The sequence below is a fragment of the Hemitrygon akajei genome, chromosome 8 (assembly GCF_048418815.1).
Source record: "Hemitrygon akajei chromosome 8, sHemAka1.3, whole genome shotgun sequence".
Taxonomy (NCBI): domain Eukaryota; kingdom Metazoa; phylum Chordata; class Chondrichthyes; order Myliobatiformes; family Dasyatidae; genus Hemitrygon; species Hemitrygon akajei.
Genome location: NC_133131.1, coordinates 124990227 through 125009713, shown reverse-complemented (window position 1 = coordinate 125009713; position 19487 = coordinate 124990227). Strand labels below are relative to the sequence as shown.

At 44.2% G+C, this 19487-nt stretch overlaps 1 protein-coding gene across 8 annotated transcripts in view; it reads right to left on the bottom strand.

The window, feature by feature from the left end:
• The window catches only part of rundc3b (RUN domain containing 3b), a 96545-nt gene extending 92349 nt beyond the window's left edge, over positions 1–4196 (bottom strand). For 2 of the 8 annotated variants that reach the window (XM_073054550.1, XM_073054551.1), the window contains exon 1: positions 3461–4196. In XM_073054550.1, coding sequence (XP_072910651.1) covers positions 3461–3555 — 95 coding nt within the window. In that variant the 5' untranslated portion in view covers positions 3556–4196. The remainder of the gene's footprint in view (positions 1–3460) is intronic. The other 6 variants (XM_073054548.1, XM_073054549.1, XM_073054555.1 and 3 more) reach the window with 4 other exon arrangements.
• Between the last annotated feature and the right edge of the window lie 15291 nt (positions 4197–19487).

Sequence of the window (19487 nt, the reverse complement as noted above, 5' to 3'; positions counted from 1 at the left end):
AAAGTACAGATCACAAGACATAGGAGCAGAAGTAGGCTCTTTAGCCTATTGAATCTGCTCTGCCATTTGATCATGGCTGATTTATTTTCCCCTCAACCCATTCTCCTGCCTTCGCCCTTTGATGTCCTTAATAATCAAGAATCTATCAACCACTTTAAAAATGCCTAATAACTCGACCTCCATTGCCACCTGCGGCAATAAATTCCACAGATTCAACACTGCCTCCTGGCTAAAGAAATTCCTCACCATTTCTGTTCTAAAGGGGCATCCTTCTATTCTAAGTACAGAGAGAGTTCAGCAATGGGCTCTTTGAAAGGCAGGAGGGACTCTCTATACTGGGAATTATTCTCCATTGCATTCTGCTGCTTATCTACCATTCTTTCACTTGGCTGTTCAGGTGAAAGGATTTTAACCCCCCCCCCCCCCACCCCCTCATGCAACATCTACAGATTCCAATGTTAGACACTGAATAATGATTAACAAAAAAAAAACCTGTCACACTTGATGCCAGGAGAAAACCTCATGTCACTGTTAGGATCAGCTAATTTAGCCAAGATGAAAGACAAAAATCAGGGAAGTTTTTGTCTGTATTCACTAAATGAGACTTTAGAATTGTCAGCTGCTTTGCCTGCGGGCTTATGGTTTGTGGTAATCCCAAATGGAGGCAATCCAGGAGAGCACCAGCAATATCAAGTCCAAAGATGAGATATCCATTGTGGAAAACTTCCATGTCAAGCTAGGTGAAACTTCGGGAGCTGACAATGCTCACTGTGACAGATCATGCAATCAAGACCACTGTTCAATTAATTTAGACACAAGCGCTGTGAACGGTTGCTGCGGAGATAACAAGATTATGGGTGAGAAAATTAAATTTGAGACAAGGTAGGAAGCACATCAAATTCAGTGACTTCAGTCTTCCCAGAGCACAACTGAGACACATTGCAGTTCCATCAGAACTAGCAGTGTGAAGTACAAGACATTGAAAGAAGTGACAGAGACCTGGGGTTAGATACCATCACCATACAAATAAACACTGCGGTAATGTTGATATATGATCTTCCTGATAGACAGCATGTAGGAGGAGGAACAGGAAGTCACCAAAATAGACTGGGTTGCTCATATGCAAGAGTTGGCATTTCGGGCTAGAACTAGAAAAGAAGAAAGAAGCCAAAATAAGGAAGTGGGGGGGGGGGGGGACAAACTAGAAGGTGATAGGTGAAGCCAGGTGGGGGGGGGGGAGAGGGGTGAAATATGAAGCTGGGAGATGATGTGGAAAGAATCTGACAGGAGAGGAGAGTGGATCATGGGAAGAAGGGAAGGAGCATAGGCACCAGGGAGGTGATAGGCAGGTAAGGAGATGTTAGAGACCAGTTTGGGGAAATGAAGAAGAGGGGAGGGGGAAAATTACCAGAGGTTGGGGGAAAAAAAATCGATGATCTTGCCATCAAGTCAGAGGCTACCTAGACTGACTACCAGCTTTTTACTTTATTCCACATCCCCACCCACCAGCATTCACCCATCATCTTCTAGCTCGTCCTTCTTCTCCCCTCCCCCACCACCTTATTCTGCATTCTTCCCCCTTCCTTTCCAGTCTTGATAAAGGTTCTCGCCCAAAACATGGACTGTTTATTCATTTCCTTATAGGCTGCCTAACCCGCTGAGTTCCTCCAGCATTTTGTGGGTGTTGCTCTGGATATCCAACATCTACCAGGTCTCTTGTGTTTATAATACGCAAGAGCATAAACTTCGAAGGCTTAGAGGAGTTGAGAGAATTTCTGAGAGTGGGTGCAATTTGGAACTTCCCAAATGGAGGCAGAGGTTCACAACATTTAAGTCTCTGAATGAATACCTGAATCACCGAGGCAGAGGGATATATGGGGCAAGTGCTGGCAAGTAAGAGTCCTATAGATGAGTGTTTGATGGTGCAAGTAGATAGGACGAGTCAAAGAGTCACTCTAGAGCAAAGATGCGGGGGGGGGGGGAATCTTGGTGTGACAAATTGCTGCTGGAAAACGTCCGTCTGTGGATGATCAGCAACGAGCGGAATGGTGTGATTCAGCGGAACCGCAGAGCGAACTGCACGGTCTGGGGAGAACCGTGCTCATTGCCAGCTTTATTTCTGGATTAATTCGGACCAGAAAGACTGCAGATGATGGAATGGAGCAATACAAATTTAAAAAAATGTGGAGGAAGCCCGCAGGTCAGGCAGTGGACGGCACTTTTTGTGTGTGTCTGAATAATTTATTTCTGACCTATTTAATGATGGCAGCCTGATTGGAGGGGTTTAAAAATGGAGGGAAACGGCTGCACTTAAATCGTTCCTCGCAGCAGAAGACTTAACTAGGTCGCTTTTCAATTCGGCAAGTATTATTATCAATCCCCAAAATAAGCTGAGTAAATACTGAGAAAATCATTAGTCCAGAAACCCTTTCTTTTTGTGCGAAACGAACGGAGCCGCGTGAAATAAATTGACCGCAAAAACAAATTCCTAACAGAAAGGAGCGGCGTACAGCAGGTTCTGGAATGACAGCTCGTTAGCGCGCAGTGTTCCACCGGGAGCTGTCCGCCTCAGCCTGCAATCAGCAGAGGTCGGCTCCTATCCAACGGCACAGGACGATTCGCCCCTGCTTCCCAGATAAGTAACTTGACAAGAACATGGACAAAGCCCCGGCAACGTCACTCTCCTCTTCCCTCAGTTGGAAAGTCATGCAGAACTTGGACGAAATGTGTCGTAAATAAAATTATTAATTCAGTACTTGACTCCTCGATTAACAGTTGCAACTGATTTCTGTGCGAATCCGTTGTCAGTGGAATAGGGACCCCTAGTATTAAAGTCAAATGCAGACAGCATTCTATTCTAACAACGAATCTGATTGTGTTTGCTTAAATTAGAAAGTCAATTCTCCCCATTCCCTGTTGTGAACAAATAATTATCTCTGATATCCCGCATCTGACGACCACTCCGTTCAGTTCGCATTCATCGAGATTATAGATACCGTACGTAAAGTGATTGGTTGGTCTTTACTGAAGCGACTGTCCGACTCACAGTGACTGCAATCGGAGACCCAAGTGCGATTCACAGTCCCCGTCGCCCCCCAAAAAGAGACAAGGCATGGGGTACACTCGACAGAGGCGAATACCCCAAAGCACAGAGTACAAAAAGTACGAATTAGAGACTCATAGTCTGCGTCTGTACAAATTCTCTCCTTTCCCTATTTAGCATCCAGCAAAAACAATGCCTCGTGACATAAATGAAAGTGCACCCTTAAATTGCAAAAAGAACCTCAGTATATTCTGCAGGGGCCTGATAACCCAAGGTGGCTATTTTCAGTTACACGGATACGCATATAACTACTGATGAGGAAGGTGATTATACAGGGCATATCCAAATGAGATCCAGCGGAATAAACCACAGTAACCAACGTCATACAAAGAGGTTCCCCACAGCTACAAGAATTACCTGCAGACAGTGATGAGGTTTTTCCGCTCTACCGCAGCGTTCTTCGCCATGGTCTTCTTGCGGGAGAAATTCAGCCCCAGGCTGAGAGAGGCCATGTCTATCTCTTTACACCGATGTGCTGCGAGGGTGAGGTATTCAGGGAGAGGGGAGAGACGCCGCGGTGGGCAACGCCGGATCTCTGGATGGCTGGGCGAGTTGCTCGAGGTTCCTGCTGCAGGTCGGCTGTGGAACCACAATCGCTGCACAATGTAGCTCTGGGCCGGGAGCAGCCACCACAAGCTGGGATCCCGGCGAAAGGACACGGACACACACACTCCGGCCAGCAGCGTACGAAATAAATCTGCCTTGACACTGAAATCGGCAGTTACACTGCGCTTGTTATCTCGGGTCGTAGAATGAATTTTCAGAATATGCTGGGATATTTCCACTAGATTTGCTACTTCTGCATACCGTGGAGGGAACTATCGTCTTCCCTCTTTTTTATATATAAAAAGGGACAAAAGTTTAAACCCTGGTTCCGGTCGATGCGCGTTGGTTTCGCTTGCCGTTAGTTATGGTGGGAGTATTAAACTGTGCATCCCGAGGTCTATCTCATACACATATACAGCTGGTAACGCCGCCACAAGCGGCACTCCATCCAGTTTCGTTCTGTCACACCACGGGACCGGAAGTTCATGGCTTGAATTCCCTTTTAAAGGGACACCAACATTATGACCTCATTCGTGAAGAACTGTGGGTTCGTGTACACGCCCTCCGTCTGCCGTGTTTGTGTTTCTCAGCAAACAATTGGAGATCCCGTTTGAAAGGCGGCGGGGGATAAGGCCGCTTCGTATCGCACACCTGGCGTCTGCTGTCTAGCTCTGTTCCCAAAGCAAAATGCTACAGATGCCGGAAATCAGAAAATGCTGCAAGCGCAGGGAGAGACCTGCCTTAAAAATAAAATCCAAAATACATACAAAATTATCAAATACGAACGTATTGTGTTTTTTTGCACAAAGCAGAACACGGTAGTAATACTCAGCAGATGACGTTGCATTTAAGGTGAGAGAAACAGAGTTAATGCTTTAATCTTGGAAAGCTTGTTTGATCTTTAATTTTGAAGTTGAAAGGAAAGGGGTATGGGTGGAAGAGTTGACAATGTGAGAGCCAATGCACTACATTAAATTTGAAGTGTAAGTAAATTGCTACTTCATCCTGTAAATTTTTGGAGCCCCAGGTGGCAGTTGCTGTGGACGAAAATCAGCAAATCTCGTGGTCAACGACCAAAATCTGCGAGCCATGTGGACGAGAACTATCGACGCTTCAGATAGGTAAGTTCCCCCTCCCTCCCCTCCCCTCCCCTTCCCTTCCCTTCCCTTCCCTTCTGGTCGGGAGTGCTGAAATTGAAGTCCACAAGGCCACCTTTCCCCGTTCGAGTCCAAGTCCCGTGATTGAGTACTGGGTTCGAAACCGAAAGTTCAAGACCCAAGTCGAGGAGTCTGGAAGTCCAGGACCTGTCGGGGATTCTAGAATTGGCTATGTGTGAGTGGTGGAATAAAGGAAAGGAGCTTGTTTTGCTGCTTTGTTTAGTTTTATTGCTATGGTTGCTTGTGTCATTCTGCTGAGCATTTTGGGGATGTTGTGTTGGGCTATTCCCCGCTTTTTTGAAAATTCGCTTTAGAACCATAGAATATTACAGCACAGAAACAGACCTTTTGGCCCTTCTTGGCTGTGCCAAACCATTTCTCTGCCTAGTCCCACTGACCTGCACCTGGACCATATCCCTCCATATACCTCTCATCCATGTACCTGTCCAACTTTTTCTTAAATGTTAAAAGTGAGCCCACATTTACCACTTCATCTGACAGCTCATTCCACACTCCCACCATTCTCTGTATGAAGAATGTTCCCTTTAAATGTTTCCCCCTTCTCCCTTAACCCATGTCTTCTGGGGTTTTTTTCTCCCCTAGCCTCAGTGGAAAAAGCCTGTTTGCATTCACTCTATACCCATCATAATTTTATATACCTCTATCAAATCTCCCCGCATTCTTCTACGCTCCAGGGAATAAAGTGCTAACCTTTCTCTGTAACTCAGTTTCTCAAGTTCCTGCAACATTCTTGTAAACCTCCTCTGCACTCTTTCAACCTTATTAATATCCTTCCTGTTATTTGGTGACCAAAACTGCACACAATACACCAAATTTGGCCTCACCAATGCCTTGTACAACCTCACCATAACAATCCAACTCTTATACTCAATACTTTGATTTATAAAAGCCAATGTGCCAGAAGATCTCTTTCAGACCATATCTACCTGTGATGCCATTTTTAGGGAATTATGTATCTGTATTCCCAGATCCCTCTGTTCTACTGCACTCCTCAGTGCCCTACCATTTATCTTGTATGTTTTACCTTGTTTTTTCCTTCCAGAGTGCAATACCTCACACTTGTCTGTATTAAACTCCATCTGCCATTTTTCAGCCCATTTTTCCAGCTGGTCCAGATCCCTCTGCAAGCTTTGAAAACCTTCCTCACTGTCCACTACACCTCCAATCTTTGTATCATCAGCAAATTTGCTGATCCAATTTGCCACATTATCATCCAGATCATTGATATAGATGACAAATAACAATGGACCCAGCACTGATCCCTGTGGCACACCACTAGTCACAGGCCTCCACTCAGAGAAGCAATCCTCCACTACCACTGTCTGAGCCAATGTCTAATCCAATTTACCACATCACCATGTATAACTAGCGACTGAATCTTCCTAACTAACCTCCCATGCAGGACCTTGTCAAAGGCCTTACTGAAGTCCATGTAGACAACATCCATTGCCTTCCCTTCATCCACTTTCCTGGTAACCTCCTTGAAAAACTCTAATAGATTTGTTAAACATCACCTACCATGCACAAAGCCGTGTTGACTCTCCCGAGTAAGTCCTTGTCTATCCAAATACTTGTAGATCCTATCTCTTAGTACTCCTTCCAATAATTTACCTACTACTGACGTCAAATTTACCAGCCTATAATTTCCCGGATTACTTTTAAAGCCTTTTTCAAACAATGGAACAACGTGAGCTATCCTCCAATCCTCCGGCACCAATACCGACATTTTAAATAAATCTATCAGGGCCCCTACAATTTCAACACTAGTCTCCTTCAAGGTCTGAGGGAATACCCTGTCAGGTCCTGGGGATTTATCTACTCTGATTTGCCTCAAGATAGCAAGCACCTCCTCTTCAATCTGTATGCCACTTTGCTTTTACGAAAGACCTACACTAGTATTTGTTTTCGCTAACCGAAAGAAATCCTAAGAGGGTTTTCGCTTTTACGAAAGAAGGTGAAAAGCGAAAATAGCGTTTGGCGTTTGTTTTGCAGCGAGCTGTTACTGTATAGAGACAGCGCGCACCCCGAGCTGTGAGAGTGGCACCGCCAAGCTCCTCCCCCGGGAACGACACTCAGCATCTCAGCAAGAAGCTGCCACAGCTTTGAACTGTGTCTGTGAGCATTTGTGCATCCGTTAGCAAGATGTGTCCTAAGGTATCAGAAAAGCCTAAGAGAGCTGGTAATGATGTTATGCTTAGCGTAAAACTGGACATAATTAAGTGTTTCGATCATGATGAACAAAATAAAGACATTATGAGTGCGTTGAACTTAACTGCGTCCACCATTCGTACTATTTACACGCAGAGAGAAAGAATCTTGAAAGCTGCTGATGTTACTATTGGCTCTGCTTGTAGCAAAGTGGTCTCTTTTAGTCGGCATCATTCCTAATTTTACTATATGTTTGTGTTATTTTAGGTTTTATGTGCTATTTGGTATGATTTGGTAGGTTATTTTTTGGGTCTGGGAACGCTCAAAAATTTTTCCCATATAAATTAATGGTAATTGCTTCTTCGCTTTATGCCGTTTTGGCTTAAGAAAGGTTTCATAGGAATGCGCTACATTCAGACAGCAGGGGAAACCTGTATTTCATGCTGTTTTGATGAACACGGGATATATATCTGAATCTGAATGAACAGAGGAGTCAAGTCAAGGAAAGACTTCATACAGGCTAGGATATAGGTAACAGAGTTTTGGATAAACTGAAGTTTATCAAAGGTGACTACTTCAATGTAGAGTCCATTTTTTTTTTGTTTCTTGATATTTAATAGGGTGTACTTCTTTGAGGGTATGAAACATTATTCTGTTATCTATCATGGGATCCAAACGTGTATGTTGAAATTGTATGTTAGTTAAGAATCATCTAAGAAATATAAAGATAGGCTTCAACTTGGTTAGGAGTTTTCTAATTACAAAAGAAGGCCCAATCTGAAGGCATCATTGATATTTTCCTGTGTTTCAAAGAGAATCACCTTCAGTCAACAATAGTCTACATTGCCATAAACCAAGATGAATTGCAGTACTGCCGGGAGAAGGAACAACCCTCAGACATTGCTGATCTGCAGAAACCTTCCTTGCAATACAATTTCCAGCCCATTAATGTTTTTCATTATCTAAATGTTAGCAGGAAGATATTAGTGAATCTATAAGGTAATCTCACATGGTCAGGGATAGTTGATAACAAATGCGATTGCTTGCTTTACAAAAATTACAGTGAAAGTCATCTGTCATTGATTTGGGATTTTACCCAGAGTTGCTGCTGAATTTGTCTTTGCACGAGGTGAGAAAATAAGGTGCTGAATAGCGATTAAGAATCAGAGAAGCCAAACATAAACCATATGCTTTGCTGTTCAAAAAGATCACTCTCTAACATTGTTCAATAGTGCAATATTTTGTGACATCTAAGTAAACACTTCCTAAAAATCAAAATATCTAATATGCTTAGTCTTCCTTTTCAATCTATTCTGCCAGTTAAAATTCAAAAACACTGGGAAATTTATCAAGCATTGTTTCTCTTTCATAAATCCATATTGACACTGCTCAATCATTAAATGCCTTTTTGCCATTTCCTTAATAACAATTTCCAGTATTTTTCCTACTACTGATGTCAAGTTGTAAAATAACCCCTTAATTTCTTTCTGCTTTTTTCCCCTGCAGGAACCGTTACAGAACCTGTGGAAATTTGGAAGATGCCAACCATTGTATTCAACATAGAGCAATACAACACAGATATAGGCCCTTTGGCCCTGGAGCCCATGCTGACTACGCTGTCCAACCAGCTATTCCCAATCTCCCATGTTCTGCCCAAATACTCTAAGCACTGCCCTTCCCTGTACTCATCCAAGGCTTGTCCTTGCTGCTCTTAAACAACAGAATGTTGTCAATGACGAAGCAAATATTGCTGCAAGGGTCTTTGCATTCTTTTCTCTAGTCTCCCACAAAGACTGAGGATGCACTTTTTCAGGTCCTGAGGATTTATTCACCTTAATGTGCTGTAAGGCTACAAATATCTGCTTCTTAGATGATGACTGCCCTCCAAAAGCATCAACACTTCTTTCCCGTATTCCTTGAGCAACCATGATATTCTCCTCAGAAAACACTGAGGAGAAGCTAAAAATCTTTTTACTCCCATGATGTTTGTTCTTTTCCCTTCAGACAGGCTTAACTCAATCAATCTCTGCTAGATCCTGCCTCATCCCCCCAAAATTAGCCCTGATCCAGTTTAGAACCTTGACCTGTGGACTTGTCCTGCCCTTTAATATCACTACCTTAAGACTAAAAGAATTATAGTTGTTAAAGCCAAAGAGCAACCTGACCACCACCTCAGTTACTTGCCCTGCCTCATTCCCCAAGAGCAGTTTCAGTAATGCACCCTCCCAAGTAGAGCCTTTTATACATTAACTCAAGAAACTTTCCTGAACACATGTAACAAATTCAACCCTGTTCAGGTCCTTAACACATGGGGTAGTCCAGTCAATACATGGGAAATCAAAGATTCCCACTAATACAAACCTATTACTCTTACAACTATGATTAATTTCTCTACACACTTGCTTCTAAAGTTCCTGTTGATTAATATGGGGTCTATAATACAGCCCTACTGGAGTGACTCTCCCCTTTTAGTTTCTAAGTTCTACCCATATGGCCTGACTAGACATTCCTCCAAGAATGTCATCTGTAAGTACTGCTTTGCATCCTCTTTTCAACAACCCCTCCATGGTTACCTGTACCTTTGTCAGACTTAGAGTACCTGTATCCTAGAATATTGAGTTGCCACTCCTGCCCTTCTCTTAGCCATGTTTCTGTTATGGCTGTAAGATTATAGACCTCAAAGCCAATCCATGCTCTGAGCCTTTCCCCTCTCCAACATGCAATCATGAGGCCTCAAATAATCCTAACAAGTTGATGAAGTGAGAAAATATTGAAGTCGTTCACCTGCCACCCAACACAAATGCTTTCTTACAAGCACAATATCTTCCTCACTGCGCGTTGGAGGGAGGGGGTGGATGAGCAGCAAGAATTAGAGAGTGTCAGTATGATTATAAAATCATTGGGGATTTTGCTGATTTATAGTGACATCTATAAACATTCTGTGATAAGTGCAGCTAGAATGTGCCAATGAATTAATAACATTGTCCTTGGAGTGCAATGCAAAACCATCATGGAAACATAGAAACCCTACAGCACAATACAGGCCCTTCGGCCCACAAAGCTGTGCTGAACATGGCCTTACCTTAGAAATTACCTAGGGTTACCCATAGCCCTCTATTTTTCTAAGCTCCATGTATCAATCCAGGCACTCACCACTCTCTGCATAAAAAAACTTACCACTGACATCTCCTCTATACCTACTTCCAAGCACCTTAAAACTATGCCCTCTCGTGCTAGTCATTTCAGTCCTGGGGAAAAACCGCTGATTATCCACACGATCAATGCCTCTCATTACCTTGTATACCTCTATCAGGTCACCTCTCATCCTCTGTTGAGCCAAGGAGAAAAGGCCGAGTTCACTCAACCTATCCTCATAAGGCATGCTCCCCAATCCAGGCAACATCCTTGTAGATCTCCTCTGCTCCCTTTCTATAGTTTCCACATCCTTCCCATAGTGAGGTGACCAGAATTGATCACAGTACACCAAGTGGGGTTTGACCAGGGTCCTATATAGCTGCAACATTACCTCTCAGCTCTTAAACTCAATCCCACGATTGATGAAGGCCAATGACAGACAGACAGACATACTTTATTGATCCCAAGGGAAATCGGGTTTCGTTACAGTTGCACCAACCAAGAATAGTGTAGAAATATAGCAATATAAAACCATAAATAATTAAATAATAATAAGTAAATTGTTCCAAGTGGAAATAAGTCCAGGACCAGCCTATTGGCTCAGGGTGTCTGACACTCCGAGGGAGGAGTTGTAATGTTTGATGGCCACAGGCAGGAATGACTTCCTATGATGCTCAGTGTTGCATCTCGGTGGAATGAGTCTCTGGCTGAATGTACTCCTGTGCCTAACCAGTACATTATGGAGTGGATGGGAGACATTTTCCAAGATGGCATGCAACTTGGACAGCATCTTCTTTTCAGACACCACTGTTAGAGAGTCCAGTTCCACCCCCACAACATCACTGGCCTTACAAATGAGGTTGTTGATTCTGTTGGTGTCTGCTACCCTCAGCCTGCTGCCCCAGCACACAACAGCAAACATGATAGCACTGGCCGCCACAGACTCGTAGAACATCCTCAGCATCGTCCGGCAGATGTCAAAGGACCTCAGTCTCCTCAGGAAATAGAGATGGCTCTGACCCTTCTTGTAGACAGCCTCAGTGTTCTTTGACCAGTCCAGTTTATTGTCAGTACTGTAACAGGCAGCATACACGGCCGGCACATGCGCACAAATCTCACAATGCACCATATTCCTTCTTAACAACAGAGTCAACCTGCGTAGCAGCTTTGAGTGTCCAATGGACTTGGACCCGAAGATCCCTCTGATCCTCCACACTGCCAAGAGTCTTGCCATTAATGCTATATTCTGCCATTATATTTGACCTACCAAAATGAACCACCTCACACTTATCTTGGTTGAACCCCATCTGCCACTTCTCAGCCCAGTTTTGCATCCTATCAATATCCCGCTGTAACCTCTGACAGCCCTCCACACTGTCCACAACACCCCCAACCTTTGTGTCATCAGCAGATTTATTAACCCATCCCTCCACTTCCTCATCCAGGTCATTTATAAAAATCACAAAGAGAGGGGTCCCAAAACAGATCCCTGAGGCACACCACTGGTGACCGACCTCCATGCAGAATATGACCCGTCTACAACTACTCTTTGCCTTCTATGGGCAAGCCGGTTCTGGATCCACAAAGCAATGTCCCCTTGGATCCCATGCCTCCTTACTTTCTCAATAAGCCTTGCATAGGGTACCTTATCAAATGCTTTGCTGAAATCCATATACACTACATTTACGGCTCTACCTTCATCAATGTGTTTAAGTCACATCTTCAAAAAATTAAATCAGGCTCGTAAGGCATGACCTGCCTTTGACAAAGCCATGCTAACCATTACTAATCATATTATGCCTCTCCAAATGTTCATAAATCCTGCCTCTCAGGGCCTTCTCCATCAACACCAACCACTGAAGTAAGACTCACTGGTCTATAATTTCCTGGGCTATCTCTACTTCCTTTCTTGAATAAGGGAACAACATCTGCAACCCTCCAATCCTCCGCAACCTCTCCCGTCCCCATTGATGATACAAAAATCATTGCCAGAGGCTCAGCAATCTCCTCCCTCGCTTCCCACAGTAGTCTGTACATCCCGTCTGGTCCCGGTGACTTATCCAACTTGATGCTTTCCAAAAGCTCCAGCACATCTTCCTTAGTATCTATATGCTCAAGCTTTTCAGTCCACTGCAAGTCATCCCTACAATCGCCAAGATCCTTTTCTGTAGTGAATACTGAAGCAAAGCATACATTAAGTACCTCTGCCATCTCCTCCGGTTCCATACTGACTTTTCCATTGTCACACTTGATTGGTCCTATTCTCTCACGTCTTATCCTCTTGCTCTTCACATACTTGTAGAATGCCTCATGGTTTTCCTTAATCCTGTCTGCCAAGGCCTCCTCATGGTCCGTTCTGGCTCTCCTAATTTCGTTCATAAGCTCCTTCCTGCTAGCCATAACCTTCTAGATCTCTATCATTACCTAGATTTTTGAACCTTTCATAAGCTCTTTTTTTCTTCTTGACTAGGTTTACAACAGCCTTTGTGCACCACGGTTCCTGTACCCTACCATCCTTTCCCTGTCTCATTGGGACGTACCTGTGCAGAACCCCTCGCAAATATCCCCTGAACATTTGCCCCATTTCTTCCATACATTTCCCTGAGAACATCTGTTTCCAATTTATGCTTCCAAGTTCCTCCCTGATAGCCTCATATTTCCCCTTACTCCAATGCTATGGTAAAGGAGATAGAACTTAACTATGGAAGTTGTGTTTGAAGACAGTGGGGAGCTTGACAAGGAGGAAATGCTTGAGTCCCATAGACAAGCACAGTCAAATGAGGATTTAATCCAACTGGAAGCACAATGAATAAGGAGGAGAAAGGCAAACTATCAAGGACACTATCCTAAACACAAGAGATTCTGCAGCTACTGAAAATCCAGAGCAACGCACACAAAATGCTGGAGGAACTCAAGCAGGTCAGGCAGCAGGAACAGGCAATTTAAAAGAAAAACACAGAATATAAAAACCATAAGTCTGAAAAAATTCCACAATCCATAAACAATATAGTCCAATCGAAGGAGAGGGACACTACACAAGGCAGAGAGGCCTACCTGTCCAACACACCAAGCCACATGGCGAAAGGCTGCTCACAGTCCCTCTCCAGCAGTGATCAAAAGTCATTCCGCTTTGAAACTCTCGTTTGCATTCTGCATTTTGTCTCCATGTCTCAATCTTCCTTGACAGCGATTAATGGACATTTTAAATGGGGAAATGGAGTTGAAGATTAGTTTGCATACTGTCTTGGAAGTTTCTTCACATTGAGGCCATCCGAAAGGGTACTCACTCCCCAGAATCTTTTCAGAGACAGCGAAGTGCTCGGTCACTCATCCTATCTCCAAACTGTAAATCGCAGCCTCTCACGGTCCCAGAAGCACATTGAAGGTGAAAAACAGACGTAAACGAAGTAAAAAAGATATTTTCGTTTGCTATCGGGAAGCGTTGTATGCCGGCACCATCTTGATGCTGATTCGATGTGTTGCTTATAGGTCAGCCTCACCAGCAGTTTTAAAGCCCCCAGATAAAGTTCAACCTCTAGTATTGAAATTATGTTGCTGTGCTATTAAATCATCCCCAATTTTGACATTATTGGCAGAAATGGGTGAATTATGTTTATAAACAAGGGAAAATCTGCAGATGCTGGAAATCCAAGCAAAACCCACAAAATGCTGGAGGAACTCTGCAGGCCAGATAGCATCTATCGAGAAAAGTACAGTCGACGTTTTGGGCCAGACCCTTCGGCAGGACTATATAATTATCTTTATATCTATGCAGGTTACAGTTAGCAATGATTTATTGGGTAAACATAGGAGGACATAGTCATCCAATATTAGTGGAATATTGGGAGCAATTTTGGGTGGATGGGAAATGAATGGGCACAAAATCTTGGGCTGTTTAATGTGCAATATGGTCCCAGTGTAACCCTTTTGTTCGCTCCTCCATGCTTCTTTCCCCTTTGCCTGTGGTTAAATTTAACCTTCAAGAAAAGATCAAAATGAAGATTGATTCTATATCAGTGCAATATATGCAAGGCAGATATTATGCTTTCTTATATAAATCTCTCCAGGTGCCAGGGTCCAGGACATCTCAGATCAAGTCCTCAGCATTCTTAAATGGGAGGGTGAACAGCTAGAAGTCTATGTAGGGAGTTTAGGGAATTAGGTGCTAATTTAAAGGGCAGGACCTCCAGGGTTGTGATCTGAGGATTGCTACCCATGCCATATGCTAGTGAGGCCAGAACTAGGAAGATTTTACAGTTTAATACGTGGCTAAGGAGTTTGTTGGTAGGAGGAGAGCATAAGATTTTTGGATCACTGGGCTCTCTTTCAGGGAAGGTGGGACCTGTACAGAAGGGATGGCTCGCACTCAAATTGGTGGAGGACAAATATCCTAGCGGTAAGGTTAGTTAATGATGCACAGTGGAATTTAAACTAGACTTGCAGGGGGATGAAAACCAAAATGCCAGAACAGTTAGTGGAGAGGTTGTGGAGGCAAATGTTGGCAAGACCTCAGACAAAGCTAGGAAACAAAAGGTTGAGCATACTGTGACCAGTGTCCTGAGCTGCGTATATTTCAATGCAAGAAGTATCATAGGAAAGGCAGATAATAGTGCTGAAGTTGAAGCTGGTTTACAAACTGATGCATTGTGTAATGAGGAGAGGCTGATAGGGCAAAAATTGCAGTCAACAGGATGAGTTGCAATGTAAAAGGCAGACAAAATCATCATGGGTGAATACAGGGCTGAAGGTGTTGTATTTGAATGTGCGCCAAATACAGAATAAGGTAGATGAACTCGCAGCACAGTTGCATATTGGTAGGTATGATGTAGGCATCACTGAATCATGGTAGAAAGAAGATTAGAGCTGGGAGTTTTTTGTCCAAGGATACACTGTATCAAAAGGACAGGCAAGAAGACAGAAAGGGTGGCGTTGCTCTGTTGATTTAAAAAAGTGAAATCAAATCATTGGAAATAGGTATCATAAGGTCCAGAAGGTGTTGAATTATTGTGGATAGAGCTCTGGGACAGCAAGGGTAAAAAGACTCTGACTGGAGTTGTATACAAACCCCTGCAAATTACAACGGGAGATAGAAAATCTCATGGAGGACTTCAATATGCAGGTAGATTGGGAAAATCAGTTTGGTGCTGGATTCCAGGTGGGGGAATTTCTAGACTGCCTATGAGATGGCTTTTTGGAGCAGCTCATGGTTGAGCCCACTAGAGGATCAGCTATTCTGTACTGGGTGTTGTGTAATGAACCAGAATTGATTAGGGAGCTTTAGATAAAAGAACCCTTGGGGGGAAGTGATCATAGTATGATCGAATTCACCCTGAAATCTGAGAAGGAGAAGCTAAATTTAGATGTATTGGTATTACAATGGAGAAAAGAGAATTATAGAGGCATGAGAGAGGAGTTGGCCAGAACTGATTGGAAAAGAATATGGAATACAGAAGTAAGCTAGCCAACAATATTAAAGAGGATATGAAAATTTTCTTCAGATACATAAAGTGTAAAAGAGAGGCGGATCGCTGGAAAATGATGCTGAAGTAATGGACAATGAACTGAAATAATATTTTGCATCAGCCTTCGTAGTGGAAGACACTAGCAGTATGGTGGAAGTTCCGGGTGTCGGGTAATGAAGTGTGTGAAGTTGCCAGAGAAGGGTCTCGGGAATCAGAAAGGTCTGAAGGTAGATAAGTCACCTGAATCAAATGGTGTAGCTTTCAGAGCTCTGAAAGAGCTGACTGAAGAGATTGTGCAGGCATTATTAATGATTGTTCAAGAATCACTAGATTCTGGAATGGTTCCGGAAGACTGGAAAATTGTAAGTGTCACTCCGTTCTTCAAGAAGAGAGGGAAGCAGAAGAAGGGAAACTACAGGCCAGTTAGTCTGACCTCAGTGGCTGGGAAGATGTTGGAGTCGATTATTAAGGATGAGGCCTCAGGGTACTTGGATTCACATGATAAAATAGGCTGTAATCAGCATGGTTTCCTTAAGGGAAAAACTTCCCTGATAAATCTGTTGGAATTCTTTGTAGAAATAACATGCAGGATAGACAAAGGAGAATTAGTGGATGTTGTACACTTGGATTTTCAGAAGGCCTTTGACAAGGTGCCGCACATGAGGCTGCTTACCAAGCTACAAGCCCATGGTAATATAGGAAAGATTTTACCATGGATAAAGCAATGGCTGATAGGCAGGAGGCAAAGAGTGGGAATAAATGGAGCTTTTTCTGCCTGGCTGTTGATGACAAGTGACAAGTTCCATAGGGGTCTGAGTTGGAACTGATTCATTTTACATTATATATCAATGATTTGTATGAATTGATGGCTTTGTTGCAAGTTTGCAGATGATATAAAGGTAGGTGGAGGGGCAGGTAGCTTTGGGGAAGTAGAGAGGCTACAGAAGAACTAAAACAGATTAGGAGAATGGGCAAAGAAATAGCAGATGGAATACAGTGTCAGGAAGTGTATGGTCATGTACTTTGGTAAAGAAATGAAAGGGTAGACTGTTTTCTAAATTCAGAGAAAGTACAAAAAAACTGAGGTGCAAAAGAGCTTGGGAGTCCCTGTGCAGGATTCCCTGAAGGTAAATTTGCAGGTTGAGTCTGTGGTGAGAAAGGCAAATGCAATGTTTGCATTCATTTCAAGAGGACGAGAATATAAAAGTAAGGATGTAATGTTGAGACTTTATAAAGCACTGGTGAGGCCTCACTTGGAGTATTGTGAGCAGTTTTGTGCCCCTTATCTTAGAAAGAATGTGCTAAAAATTGGAGAGGGTTCAAAGGAGGTTCACAGAAATGATTCTAGGATTGAATGGCTTGTCTTATGAAGAGTGTTTGATGGCTCTTGGCCTATGTATACTGAAATTCAGAAGAATAAGGGCTGACCTCATTGAAATCTATTGCATGGTGAAAGGCCTTGATAGAGCGGATGCGGTGAGGATGTTTCCTTTTGTGAGAGAGTCTAAGACCACAGGGGACAGCCTCAGAATAGAGGGGTTCCTTTTAGAATGGAAATGCAGAGGAATTTCCTTAGCTAGAGAGTGGTGAAACAGTGGAATTCTTGCCACAGGCAGCTGTGAAGGCCAAGTCTGTATGTTTCTTTAAGGCAGAAGTTGATTGATTCTTGATAGGTTAGAGCATAAAGGGCTATGGGAAGAAGGCAAGAGACTGGGACTGAGGAAAATTGGATCACTCATGAATAAATGGCAGAGTGGACTCGATGGGCTGAATGGCCTAATTCTGCTCCTGTGTCTTATTGTCTTCTGTCTTTGCAGGTGGTTCAAAATATCCAACGTCAGATCATTCAGGTGTTTCTGTTTATATTCCAAAGTTTCAGGTAACTGTTAAAATTATCAGATGAAGTATCAGTATTCTTGCCTGAGATGATTGCTATCAATCCAGGGTTGGAAAAGATATTAGAATTTTTAGTATTATTTGAGTTTTTTTGGGGAGGGGGGTGTTGGGGCTGTACTTTCCAGTGATTCACGCTCCAGCCCAGCGGGTAGTTGTAATTCACCTTATGTTGGTCTGCTAACTGCCATTAAACATTATTCAAAGAAGAAGAAATGGGATGGAATGGCTTGAGTATCTCAGAAACTGTTGATCTCCTGGGAATTTCATGTGTAAGTCTCTAGAATTTACATTGAATAGTGCGATAAATTTTTGAAAATCCGGTGAGCAGCATATCCAAACAGAGTGAAGAGCTGGCGCAGGGCTTTTATGACAGACGTGGCAGTGGTATCGGGGCAGGGGATGGCAAAGGGGAACCGCGAGTACTCGTCAATTATGTTTAGAAAGTAGACATTGTGGTCGGTGGAGGGAAGGGGGCCCTTAAAGTCAACACTCAGTCACTCAAAGGGGCGGGTGGCCTTGATAAGTTGTGCCTTTTCAGGATGGTAGAAGTGCGGTTTGCACTCAGCAGTCCCTGGTCATCGTCCTGATGTCCTCAAGGGAGTAAGGCAGGTTCTGGGCTTTCACGAAATGGTAAAGTCGGGTGACCCCTGGGTGGCAAAGATCTGCATGGAGGGTGTATAGCCGGACGAGCTGCGTGCTGGCACATGCTCCCCGGGATAGGGCATCAGGGGGCTCATTGAGCCTTCCAGGCCAGTACAGGATATCATAGTTGTAGGTGGAGAGTTCTATTCTCCACCTCAAAATTTTATCATTTTTGATTTTGCCCCGCTGTTGTTTGCTAAATATGAACACAACTGAGCGCTGGTCGGTCAGCAAGGTGAACCTTTTGCCAGCGAGATAGCGCCTCCAGTGCCTAATAGCTTCCACTATGGCCTGGGCTTCTTTCTGCACCGCGGAGTGCCGAATTTCAGGGCCTTGAAGGGTATGAGAGAAGAATGCTCCCGGCCTTCCTGCCTGATTGAGGGTAGCACCCGGCGCGAAGTCGGAGGCATCACTCTCTACTTGGAAGGGAATGGTCTCGTCCACCGCATGCAACGTTGCTTTGGCAATGTCCCCTTTAATGCGGCTGAAGGCCGAGCGGGCCTCGGCTGAGAGGGGAAATGCGGTGGACTTGACCAGGGGGTGGACCTTGTCTGCGTAGTGAGGGACCCATTGGATGTAATAGGAAAAGAAGCCCAGGCACCGTTTGAGGGCTCTGAGGGTGGTGGGAAGAGGGAGTTCCAACAGGGGGTGCATATGGTCGGGGTCAGGGCCAATGACCCCATTCTCCACAACATTCCCAAGGATAGTAAGTCGGGTGGTTCCGAACACACATTTGTCCCTGTTATAGGTAAGGTTAAGAGTTTTGGCCGCTTGGAAAAATCGTTGGAGGTTGGTGTCGTGATCCTGCCAGTCATGACCGCAGATGGTGATGTTATCCAGATATGGGAACGTGGCCTTCAGTTGGCACTGGTCCACCATCCGGTCCATTTCCCTCTGGAAGACAGAGACACCATTCGTGACACTGAAGGGGATGCACAGGAAGTGATAGAGCCTGCCGCCCGCCTCGAAGGTGGTGTAGGGGCGGTCCTCTGGGCAGATGGGGAGCTGATAGTAAGCGGATTTCAGGTCTATGGTCGAGTACACCTGAGCTATCTGGTTGACCATATCCGCAATGCGGGGTAGGGGGTACGCGTCAAGCTGCGTGAACCTATTGATGGTCTGGCTATAGTCCACGATCATCCTATTTTTCTGCCCGGTCCGAACAACGACCACCTGGGCCCTCTAAGGACTTGTGCTTAGCTCAATGATCCCCTCCCTGAGCAGCCACTGCACCTCTGACTGAATGAAGGCCCTGTCCCCCGCGCTGTACCTCCTGCTTTTAGTTGCCACAGGTTTACAGTTGGGGGTCAGGTTGGCGAACAGCGGTGGGGGAGGGATCTTGAAGGTGGAGAGGCTGCAAGTGGTGTCAGTAGTGCG